Here is an 11,590-nt window from a genome sequence, read left to right as displayed (position 1 = left end):
CTCTCGCTTAACTTCAGGAAAATTATCTGAGGTAGCAGGCACAAATTCCCGTTTCACAAATAGCAACTGGAGAGGAGAAGGGACTGACTGAAAGTTAATGGTGCTGTCAAAGCACTGAACTTGCTAATTAGGAAACAGAAAGGCTCACCTCTGGCACTAACGGGGTGCAAAAACTAGCCTTCTGCAGCCCCAGTCCTACACCTGGGCTCTTCCCCAGCCCAGAACAAAACTTTTGGGCAGAGTACTCTTACTTTCCCATTCGTCCCAACCAGGCAAGGCATCCAGACCTCTCTCTGTACCTGGGACAGCCAGCTTGTCTAGCTGCATGGTAGAGAACCCTTGAACTCCATACCTGCAAAGGTTCCTAGGGAGAGGATGGCAGCCCAATATCTGCGCTATTCCAAGGACACAAGTCTGGGTCTGGGATTTGGGCCCATGGGTGGCAGGGTCGGGGCTTAAGTGCCTTGAACCTCCAGATGGTCACTGACCACCACCAAAGCTGGGGAAGGCCAGCAACTAGAGCTGCACAGTGTGACACAGTTTGCTACTGAACGCCTGGCAGGCGACTAGTCCAAATTTAGAGAAGCTGTAAGTGTAAAATACACTCCAAGGCGGGGGGCGGTGGCTCACATCTGCAATCCCAGCACTTTGGGAGGCCAAGGTGGGCAGATCACGAGGTCAGGAATTCAAGACTAGCCTTACCAACGTGGTGAAACTCCATCTCTACTAAAAATACAAAAATTAGCCGGGTGTTGTACGCCTGTAATTCCAGCTACTTGGGAGGCTGAAGCAGGAGAATCACTTGAACCCAGGAGGTGGAGGTTGTGGTGAGCTGAGAGTGTGCCATTGCACTCCAGCCTGGGTGACAGAGCAAGACTCCATCTCCAAACAAACAAACAAACAAAAAACCTCTAAATTGTAAAGCCTTCATGTGAAAACAGAGTAAAACATCTCCATTTTTATGTTGATATCATAATATTTTTTGTATGTTGGGTTAAGTATATCATTCAAATTAACCTCACCTGTTTCTTTTAACTCTACTAATGTGGCTACTACAAAAAATTACACATGCAGCTTTCACCCTATTTCTAATGGAGAGCACTGATTTACACAATCCCCATTTGGACTGAACCAAGTTCTCATGTCTTCGTGAAAAGGATAGTGCAGTCCCCAAATTAAAAAATAAAAATTACCAATGTTTTTCATACAATCTTATTTTTCGCACTCCCAACCTTTCCCTGTCAAGTTTATACAGAAAGAGGCTGAGTTTCTCTTGCCAGAACTCACTTGCTCAAAGATTTTTATTAAAACAGTCCATCTGAACACTCCAGTTTATCTAAAAGCTGTGAATGCAACCTCCGAAATATTTAATGTTGAAAATGTTTGCTCTAGAATTGAAACTTACACTTACAAGATTTCTCAGGGGAAAGGTGGGAGAGATATTGGACTTTCTCTGATTTTAGTGAGCTGCTACTTAAGCAAGATCCAGAACGGAGTTAAAATTCCAGTTTCTTTCTAAAGCTCACTTTACAGACTGCCCAATTTAATTTTTCTCTTGTTGCATGGGGAGGCTGCTGAGGTGTAGCAGGGGTGCTGGGGATGGAAAGGCCCTCCCCAACTACTGAAAAGTGTCACCAGCCGGCTCCCTGAATCCTCTCATCTCCTTAAACTTTAGTTCACCCTTTGGGTCAGGGCTGCTTGATGACAAGAAACTGCACAAATGAACGAATGTATTTCTATCTGCCTTATAATGGAAAACCAGATTTATGACTCGGCAGTAACAGCTACCGAATGACCAGTACATCCTGCTCAAAAGATCGGTAAGTTCTGATATTAATTGCTGCCTGGAGCCAATCATGGGATTTTAGGTTAGACGCTTGGCCATGAGTTGCTTTTCCATTCCCTAGATGAGCGGCGAGGCTTTGGCTGGCTACTCAGAGGCCCCGAGTGGCCCATCATTGCTGCCAAATATGCAGAGCAGCATCCAAGATGATGGGGCCCTGAATGACAACCCGGGGGCGGTGGGTAGAGTCCTGCAGCCCTCTCGAGTAACAGATGGGAGAGACTGAAGGTTCAGGTGATGGGACTGGGGCGCCGAGGCACAGTTCAACTAGGAGCTAGGTCTCCAGTTCTCAGAGGCAGGGAAAACCAGCCCAAGTCAACAAGAGCAGAGATTTCTCCCATTTAAAAAAGAAGAAAAGGCTAATTGCTTTGCAAATTTGTCCTCACTTTAAGAAGAAAGGCGCTGCGGCGGAGCCTTTTATTATAGTAACGCAGTCAAAGGTGCTAGAGGCCGAGCCGCGTAAAAGGGGCCGAGTTTCCAGCAGCACGTGGAAGGCTGAAGTTAAGTGATTTCCCACAATTTGGATTCTGGTCTCTGTGTTGACAGTACGCTGCCCTCTGGTTACCGCCAAGGACTCTCCCCGAGGAATGCCAGAAAGCAACTCTTTTGGGGGCTTCGCCCCATCGAGGGTCGCTGTGCCCGTCCAAGGGTTCTGGCCGCCTCGACCCACCTCCTCCCATTTACAAAGTAAATAGGGTGCATTCGCTGTGCGTGGGGAGACTGAGCCTCTGTGGCCCTCTCGATCCCTTCCACGTGGGTCCCAACTGAGTCCTCTCTCCAGTCCTGTTCTTAGGTTGCGGGAAACGTAGTTCGTGTGAACAGCCGAGGTATCTGAGTTTTTGTTCATATGCTCGGCTCACATGGCGGACACGAACCGATCTATCCCGCCGGAATAGGCGGCTGCATGGCGAGCATGGTAGGCGCCTGCACTGCCGCCTCCGAGCTGCCCACCAGGGTTGTAGCAGGGCCCCAGAGCTCCGAACTGGCCGGGCGACGTGCGCCCGTAGAAGTCCACCGCGGCCTCCACGCCGCCACCGCTGCCGCCCGTTGGGGGCGAGGCGGGTCCCGCCAGGCGGCCGGCAGCGGCAAAGATCGCGCTGCCTGCGCCCTGCGCGTACGCGCCGTCGGGGCCCGCGAAGGTGGTAGCATAGGCCGAGGGGTTGGCCTGTCGGGCTCCGGTGCAGCCGGCGGGCTGGTAGCCGGCGGTAGTGGCGGGGACGCCGGCTGAGGCAAAGGCGCAAGAGCCGCGGGGCCCCGACGGCGCGGGACCCAGCTCTGGGCTGAGCGGCCGCTCAGGAACCAGGCCGAAGACGCGGCAAGGGCCGGGCGACGCCGCGGGGTAGTAGACCGGAGGCGGCGCGGCCAGCGACGGCGGTGCGTAGCCAGCATAGACGGCGCCCGGGTAGGGCGGGCGCGCAGCGGGCACCGCGCCCGGGAAGATGGCGGCAGCGGCGGCGGCGGCGGCGGCGGCGGCGGCCGCCGCGTCGTGCATATAGGCCGGGTAGGTGGAGAGGTCCGAGCGCTTGAAGCGCTTGCGGCGGCGCAGGAAGCTGCCGCTCTCGAACATGTCCTCGGCGTTGGGGTCGAGCGCCCAGTAATTGCCCTTCCCCGGGCGGCCGGCCTCGCGCGGGATCTTGAGGAAGCAGTCGTTGAGCGTCAGGTTGTGGCGGATGCTGTTCTGCCACTTCTTGGGGTTGTCGCGGTAGAAGGGGAAGCGCTCTGTGATGAACTTGTAGATGCCGCCCAGCGTCAGGCGGCGCTCGGGCGCGTGCGCGATGGCCATGGCGATGAGCGCGATGTAGCTGTAGGGCGGCTTCCCGCGCTGCAGGGGGCGCTTGCGGCGGCGCCCGCCCGCCCCGCGGCCCGCGGCCTCCCCCGGGACCCCGGCCCCTGCCGCGGTCTCGCCGCGCTCCTCCTTGACTGCAGCCAGCACCTCCGGCTGCGGCGGCGGCGGCCCGCTCTCGGCCGTCATGACACGGGCGTCCCGCGCCCCCGGGCTCTGCGTCCCCGCCGCTCTCGGGGGTCGGGGGCGGACCTGAGGTCCCCGGGACGAACGCTCGGCCACTCTGCGGAGACTCAGGGCGTCCTCGCGGGCCGGCCCCGAGAGCACAGCTGCCCAGGCCGGCGTGCGCTGGAGGTTCGGCGTCCGCCGTCTGGGGCTGGCGCGGCGCAGACGAAGGCTCGGGACCGACCCGCCCGCCGACGGCTCAGCCCGCGTGGTGCAGCTCGAGGCGGGCAGCGGCGGCGGCCTCGGGACCGGCACTGGGCCCCGGTCGCCGGCTGGAGGGTCCGGTGCGCGCTGGTGCCGGGCGGTCGAGGGGTCCAGAGTGATCCCGAGGTTGGGGAGGCTGCAGCTGGTCTGGGGTGCCGGCTGGTCTGAGGATTACCGCCGAGGCTGTGCACACAGAAGAGGCTTCGGGCTTGACGGCCAGGGCGAGGGCAGTCGGTGCAGGCGCGGGGCGATCTGGCGGGGGCCGCCCATGCCCTGCCCCTGAGGCCGAGGCGGCTGGCCGCGCCACGGGCAGGGAGGCGAGGAGAGGGCAGTGAGGTCGGGGCGCGGGCCCCGGCGGGGCTCCCTGAGGCTGCTCCTCTCCGCGGCGCGGGTCTGCGGCCCTGCGGACCTCTGGCGAGGCGCTCCCCTGCACACGCCTGGACCGGCTCCTCCCTCCGCCGGCTTCCCCTCCTTAAAGGGGCCAGGAAGCGTGGGGCGGCACCGATTCCCTGCCCGCCCCCCGACTGCCCGCCCCCCAGGGCTCGGGCGCACCTCCCCAGGTAAGCAGCTGTGGCGGCGGCTGGAGCCCCACAATGTCAGGGCGGGGAGGGCGCTTGCAGATCCCCTGGGCCGGCTCCCTCCACGCCCGGATGAGGAGACCTCAGCGCCCGAACTCAGGATTTTCGGACTTCTCAGGCCTCTGCCAAGGGCTGGGACTCGCAGATGAAAGAACGGGCTCGTCTCACTTTTTTGTCCCGAGAGGGTGAGAATTGGCCGAGAGGGCGCCCGGTGTTTGTGGGAATGGGGAGGGAGAAGTTTCGGGACACCGGCTCCTAGGACCTTTCAGGACGGTTTCCAAACCCCAATTGTGGCTGCCACGGCCACTCGGCACTCCAGTCCCCCCATCTTTAGATGAGGATACCTAGGCCCGAAAGGGAAGGTGACTTGCTGTGGCCCCACTGCTACTTCTCCGCTGCTTAGCGGAGTCTCCAACCTGTGTCTCTTTTAGACTGAGCGTCCCCGTTGGGTGGTAGAAGTAGCCACTTTCCCTTTTTGGGCCCCAGGTCCCTCGACTATACCGGGGGTTTGGGTCTCTCAAAAGTCCTTAAGAGGCAGATATTTAGAGAAAGGCCACCTTCTTACCCCCAATCATCCGTCTTTGAGAGGCCCAGGATCCTTCTCTATTTGATGGATGGTGGAGCATGGATTAAAGATGACGCAGGTTAGGTAACTTCCTCCTCCAATTCCCCAGAGCCAGGATAGCTCTGAAGACCCTCAAAGGCAGCCAAGTAGCCCCTTCCCGCAGCATGAAATGAGGGCTGCGGGTTACCGGGGAGTGGAGAGAGAGCTGCGACGGGTGGGCACGTCTCCAGGGGAAGGGGCGGGCAGTCAGGACACGTATGTTTCATGGGTGTCCAATTTCTGAGTTCCTTTCCTACTGTTCCTGAGCCAGGACTTGGTCCTAACCTGAGATCCTCGCGGCGCGGCCCCTCTGGCCTGGGTCACTCCCTGGCCATTCAATGGAAGATCCAGAGCCTGTCCCTGTCCCCTTTCAGGGCCTTAGTGTTCTACTCTGTTAAATATCGGCTGGAGGACATGTGCTGATCTCCGAGGCCCCTTCTAGCCGTAGGATTTGGGCCCTGGCGCGGGTTCCAATGGCTCCAGCCCAGATGCAGCTTTCCGGGCCGGGGCTGTGGGTGCAGGGCCACGCGGAGGGTGTCAGGCGAGCATGGGCTATCCAGGGTTTTCGTCGCGTTGCGTTCTTCGTGGTGGTGAGATGAGGGCGGGCTTAGCCCGGCCAAGCGTTGGGGAGCTGCTTTCGGAAGAGCGAGGCAAAGCCCAGATCCTCGCTCAGTCGACCAGGTCTGTGGAAATGCTGGAAGCGTTTGCTTGACAACCTTCCCCGGCAGAGGGGTGGTTGAATGAAGGGAGAGGGGCTTTACACTCGCTAAACAAAACTCTTGGCTTCCTTCTTGCCAAGTAACGAAGAAACAAAAACCCAGATTTGGTCATGTTTCGTTTTTACAAAGGGGAAAAAACTTGAAATTTAAAAAATTTAACTGGATTATATTATAGGCATCCTTTAATACTGAATTCAGTGGTTCTCAGTATTTTCAAGATTCTGAGATTCAGATATCCAGATTTTAAATTCTGAACGATCGTTGTCTTAACGTGATTCCATAAATCTAGAGAATGCGATCTTGTAATTCTAAGATTCCATGACTGGGAGTCTAACTTCTTTGACTATGCTTATATTCCTTTGACTTAAGCTTCTAGTCAAAGTCTAAAATCCTATATATTAAGATACTGGTACTAAACCAGGCATGGTGGCTGGAGCCTGTAGTCCCAGCTACCTGAGACTAAGGCAGGAAGATGGCTTAGTGCACAATCATTGTGCCTGTGAATAGCCACTGCATTCCAGCCTGTGCAGCAGAGGGAGACCCGATCTCTTAAAACAAAACAAATTTAAAAACTGGAACATTAAGATTTTGTACCTGAAAATATGATGCCACTCTTGAAGCTGCTACTTCTCTAGTTTTTGATTTTTTTCCACTTTAAGGTATGTATTATTTAATTGAAATTCCTGTCTAGGAATGTCTGATTGGAAATTTGAATCCTGTAAATTCACAATTCTCTTTTTCCTTAATTCTAAAATGTTAGTGCTGGATCCACTATTCTGTAGCTCAGATAATCTGATTCTAATAATTCTTCTAATGTTCATGATTGTATACTTTAATGCTTAGTCCCATGACTTTATGATTCTCTGCTTTTAAGCTGCAACAACTATGGTTAAAAGTCTTCATGTCTCAGGATTTTTTGATCATCGGTGTCTTGTCTCTATGACCTCATTCTTCTAGAATTCTGATTCTTTTCTCAAACTTTATTGATATCAAGCTACTCCTGTGGTGCAGACCGAGACCTAGAATCATGAGATTAAGAATTTCCAAGATCATAATCCTAAGATTTTCACAAAGGACCCCTAAATTTCTATCTCATAAATGTTCTATTCAAATAATGCATTTGAAGATTCTGTGAGTCCCCAGTGAGTTCACATTAAATGATGTAGTGAGCACACAGGTCACAAGTTTACTTGTTTGGATCAAAACCATACATAAAAATCACCTTGGTGCCTCGGTGCACAGGCATTTCCTTGCTCTTCCCATTGCTTCCTTCTCAGTTTCTTGAGCAGGAACGTGGTCATGCCCAAGTTCTCCCCTCTCCTCTGACACAGTGCTCCTTAGCGTTTGTGAATCATCTGGAAGCTAGGAAGGGCAGGTTCCAGTCCCTTGTTGATGTGGGTAAGCCAGTGATTTCTGTGTGCTTCCTGCTGGTCTTCAGCCCTTCAAGTATTCCCAGCACCCTTGGAGAAGCCTGCCTGCAGCAGGCCATTTTGTGTGCATAGGGGGCTGGGGTGGGGGTGGGGGCACTATTGGGGATCTGTACAAGATGTTCTTCTGCAACAGCTGCTTTCTCCAGTTTTGAATTGCCCTCGGAGAGTTTGTAAATTAAAACAAGAGGGGTCCAAGGAGTCAAGGAAAATTCCTCCAGATTCCTTGATGGAGATTCCCCTGCTTGCAGTTCTTCTATTTAAGGAAATCACTCTGGATCATGGAAGGGACTTGTAGAGAGGAAAGCCTTGGGCTGAGAGGGAAACTCAGGCCTTTGGGCTCTTACTCTTTGCCCCTGAAGCCTCTCTCTCTTTTCCTGAGTTCTGAGAGCTTCACTTATACTTAATTCTTTGGCCTGGGCTGCCCTTTTTACTGAATAACAAAACTCCAGGCCTCCACACTTGCAAATCTGATCCAAGGATCTCCTTACAGCAGCTCGCAGTGACCTCTGTTTGGGTTTCTCCAGTGCATTCTCTCTGGGTCAGTGGGCTATACGGCCCCAGAGCGCATCAGAGCAAGACGCTGCCACAAAAGGGGGCCCCAAGTCATACTCAGCCCTGCTGACCCCGGAAGACATTCTTCTAAAGCAGCACCAGCATTGTGAAGGCTTCCACCCAAATCACTCAAGACCCACCCAGTGACTTTAAACCATCCACTGCCCTTCTTAGGCCCCAGCTTCTCCATCTGTGAAGTGTGTGTGTGGGTGTCCCATATCTGCGCCTTCTCTTCCACCGAGTCAAGGTGATAAAGTGGAGCGCATTACAGACACACGATCGTGTTTTTCCTCTTTTAAATTGTTTCAAGACAAAACTTGGACAAGGAAAAAAAAAGACAACACGCTGGGGAAAATTCCAGCCTGTTCCACTCCCGGGCCGCGATGAAATGCGCCCCCTCCCGGCCCCGTCCCACGGAAGAAGCAGCGGTTGATTAAAGTATAACATTTTCTGCGGTCTAGCCCGAGATTTTGTCTCTGAGGCTCCCGCAGGTATGGACCCTTTCGGCTCCCCCAGCTCGGCGAGCGCTCTCTCCCTTTAAGTTGGTCCACTTAAACACTATGAACAGAGAATCACTGTCACCTCGTCACTCGGTGACAGGATGGAGGATCTTGGGGCCCAGGACGGGGAGCCTTCTGCTTCCCACCTCCCGGTTTGCTTGGATCCGGCCACCAACGTTTTCTCCGTAGATAAGATGCACCTAGCCTTTCCTACTTCCCTCCCCCCAAACCCTCCCACAGAGTCCTCTCCCAGCACAGTCTCCTCTGCCCAGGGCACTCAGGGTTCTCAGAGCAGCGCGGAGTGCAGGAGCCTGCTTGGAGGTCCAGGAGCTTTGCAAACGCAATGAGAAGGGGAAGTCGGCTCCAGACGGTGCGGACTTGTCCCACCATGCACAGCGTATTGGGGACAGAGTCAAGCCGGACCCTGCCCCGGCTCCAGGTTGGCTCCACGCGCTTTCCCTGCGTTCCAGACCCGAGGGCCACGAAGCGCAGGCCACCACCCGTGTCTGATGTAACCTAGGTGGGCCTGCGGGAGTTCAGCTGTGGTGGCGGGCAATCCCAGCAAAGCCGTGGCCTGGAGCAAAGGTGACGACCCGCAAGCACATTTCAATTAGATTCTGGGACCCTGGGCACAGGATAGGTCCTCAGACAACCTCAGGACTCCAGGTTTCTTGGTCTGGGTCCGAAATCGGTGCGCGGCTTTGGAGCACTTGGAAACCTGAAAGTTGCACACAAGATTGTGGGTGTTCATTTCAGGAGGTTTGCAAGACATGTTCATTTCAGGAGGTTTGCAAGACAATCTCAAAAGAGCGGATGATTACTCCTCTTCCCCCTTAAAAAGGGAGATGTGTTAGCCTCGATTCTAGTTCAACCACTAGAGGCACAGGAAGAGGCAGTGACTTTTTCCTCTTCCCCAGGCCAGCCTCTGCTGGGATCCCTTCCCGAAGCTCAGTCCGGCCGCCTGAGCACGGGCAACGGGGCTGGTTGCCTCCCGGTACAGCTCAACCTGGTTGCTTGGCTGCTTGGCGCCCCAGGCCTGAAGTGGACCGTTGGGAGGTGGCGCAGGGAGCTGGAAGACACTTGAACCTGGATACTCGAGAGCAGCCAGCTCTCCTCCGGCCTCTTCACCACTCCCCCTCGGGCCGCAGTGTGTGTGTGTGTGTGTGTGTGTGACCCTAGTTCTGGAGCCGGCGTCTCTTAGTTTCATCGTAGGTCTTTTTGCCTCTTATGAATATGCGTGCATGTGTCCTGCCTTTCTGGGCTCATCTCCCCGGGGTCACCGGCACGGCAGCCCGTGGGCTGGAAGTAAGGGGACCAGCTGCACACTCCAGCCAGGTCCCAGTTGCCCATACGAGCCACTTCTGTCCTGGAGGATGGCACAGAGAGTGGCAAGACAGGACAGAGGGACATCCACCCAGGAGGACTCTGGAGCCGGTATGAGTTGGATCCTCGGCTTTTCTGCCCAACAGCTTCCTCTGCTCGGCAGAGCCTGACCCAGGGAGGAGAGGCACACAGGGTTTTTCTCTGCAAGTCCAAGGCTCTAAACAGTCTGCTCCCAGCGAGTGCTCTGCTGGCTCTGCATAAACCTTCAATGCTTCCCATCATCCTCCTGCAAGATCAAGTGCTTACCTGGCCTGCCATTCAGGGCCCTCCCTACACAATGCAGCTTCTTTCTACTCTCCCTTGGTCTTTCCTTTCCCAGCATCTGAGGACACTGGCCCTCACCAAGTCTTCTGTCACAAGGTGACCCTCCTGTGAGAACCTGTTACTCAGTTCCTGTCCCTGCCTCTTCCAAGCTGTGCAACCTTGGCCAGTCACTTACCTACTCAGCCTCAATTTGCCATTCTATAAAATGGGGATAAGTACTAATATAAGAAAGTTGTGAAAGTTAATAATGTTAACTCAGGCATACAAAACTCTTCCATGCACACACACTGTTTTAACCAGTATGCACATATTAAATACACTAATGTATCAAGAGACCCACGTGCTAGTCTCAGGCCTGTCACCAACTGGGCATTGGGAGCACATCCAGGAGAACTGGCAGAGCACTGGATCTGGAAGGCATGGTAATGGAAAGATGGGCCATCTAGACAGGTGGGCAGCTGCAAAGCAGCCCATAAGCAGAAGTCTTGCAGGTGATAAGCAGGCATAAGGGGAGATTCAGACTCAGAGCGGCATCTTCTACCCTAGAATCAAGTACTGGGGACCCTGGAATGATCCTGGGGTCTAGAAATAAGAAGGTTTCAGGGGCAGTTTGGCTAACTTGACCCTACTGGGCTGGGGTCTGAGGGTCTCACAGGAGTATCCTTTCTCCCTGGTGTCCCGGGAACTTAGGGCCTTGAATGTGCATGCAGCCCTTGCCTTTGCCTGGGCAGATCTAGCCCAACTTTTGATGGGAGGATCAGGGAAAGGTTCAGCACTGAGCTGGGGTCCAGCCTCTGCAGGTTCAGAGGTTTTCTTCAGTCCTGAAGCCATCTGCATGGTTATCATGCTCATCAGCCAGTAGGGTAGGACTCTAGGGGGCTCTGGGGCTGGCCAGGATAGCTGGGCTTGCCCTCCTGATGCGGGTTTGAATGTAATCCAGGGGTATGAAAAGGCAAGGAACAGCTGCTCAGGTCCCTGTAGGGGGACCTCACCTTGGGTAGCTGGTGTGTGTGGCTCCCTGCCTTCCCTGAGCCCTGGCCAGGCCAAACTGTCCATAGGTGGTAGGACCAAACATCCTCCTGGAACAGGGCTCTGGGTCAGTGGACAAACACAGTGGTGAAGCTCTGGATGTGTGTGCACGTTGTGAGGATGAAAAAAAGTGAAAGGAAGGAGAGGAAAAATAGCTTCTGAAATGGCCAGGAGGTAGAGTTGACAAGGCTTAGGAAAGGTTATCAATTAGCTGCCTTGTGAGGTTGGTATCCCAATAGTCCTCGGACCACTTGGGCTCCGGCCTACAAGACTATTTTAGGCAAAGCAGGGGCCCAGCTATGAAAAGAATCATATTAATGATCTCTGAAAGCCTGCACAGGCTTCTGTCACTTCGGTTTTCAAAGTTTTAACCCTCTCATAGACTTTCTACTATATTCTCATCTCTGGTTTGTGGAGCTGCCTCTGAAAGTTGGGGCATTTGCTGTCCAGAGATGATTGACATCAGCTTTGCCCAG

General features: G+C 54.5%; 1 protein-coding gene across 1 annotated transcript; it reads right to left on the bottom strand.

Moving 5' to 3' along the window:
* Positions 1-257: 257 nt before the first annotated feature.
* Positions 258-4,504, bottom strand: FOXE1 (forkhead box E1). The gene has a single exon (XM_039475048.2). It carries the CDS (start codon positions 3,813-3,815, stop codon positions 2,700-2,702), a length of 1,116 nt encoding a protein of 371 aa, XP_039330982.2. The 5' UTR covers positions 3,816-4,504; the 3' UTR covers positions 258-2,699.
* Positions 4,505-11,590: the final 7,086 nt, after the last annotated feature.

The sequence above is a fragment of the Saimiri boliviensis genome, chromosome 2, assembly GCF_048565385.1.
Source record: "Saimiri boliviensis isolate mSaiBol1 chromosome 2, mSaiBol1.pri, whole genome shotgun sequence".
NCBI classification, from domain to species: Eukaryota; Metazoa; Chordata; class Mammalia; order Primates; family Cebidae; genus Saimiri; species Saimiri boliviensis.
The sequence above is the reverse complement of the archived record's forward strand: the minus strand, read 5'-3'. Positions and strand labels throughout refer to the sequence as shown.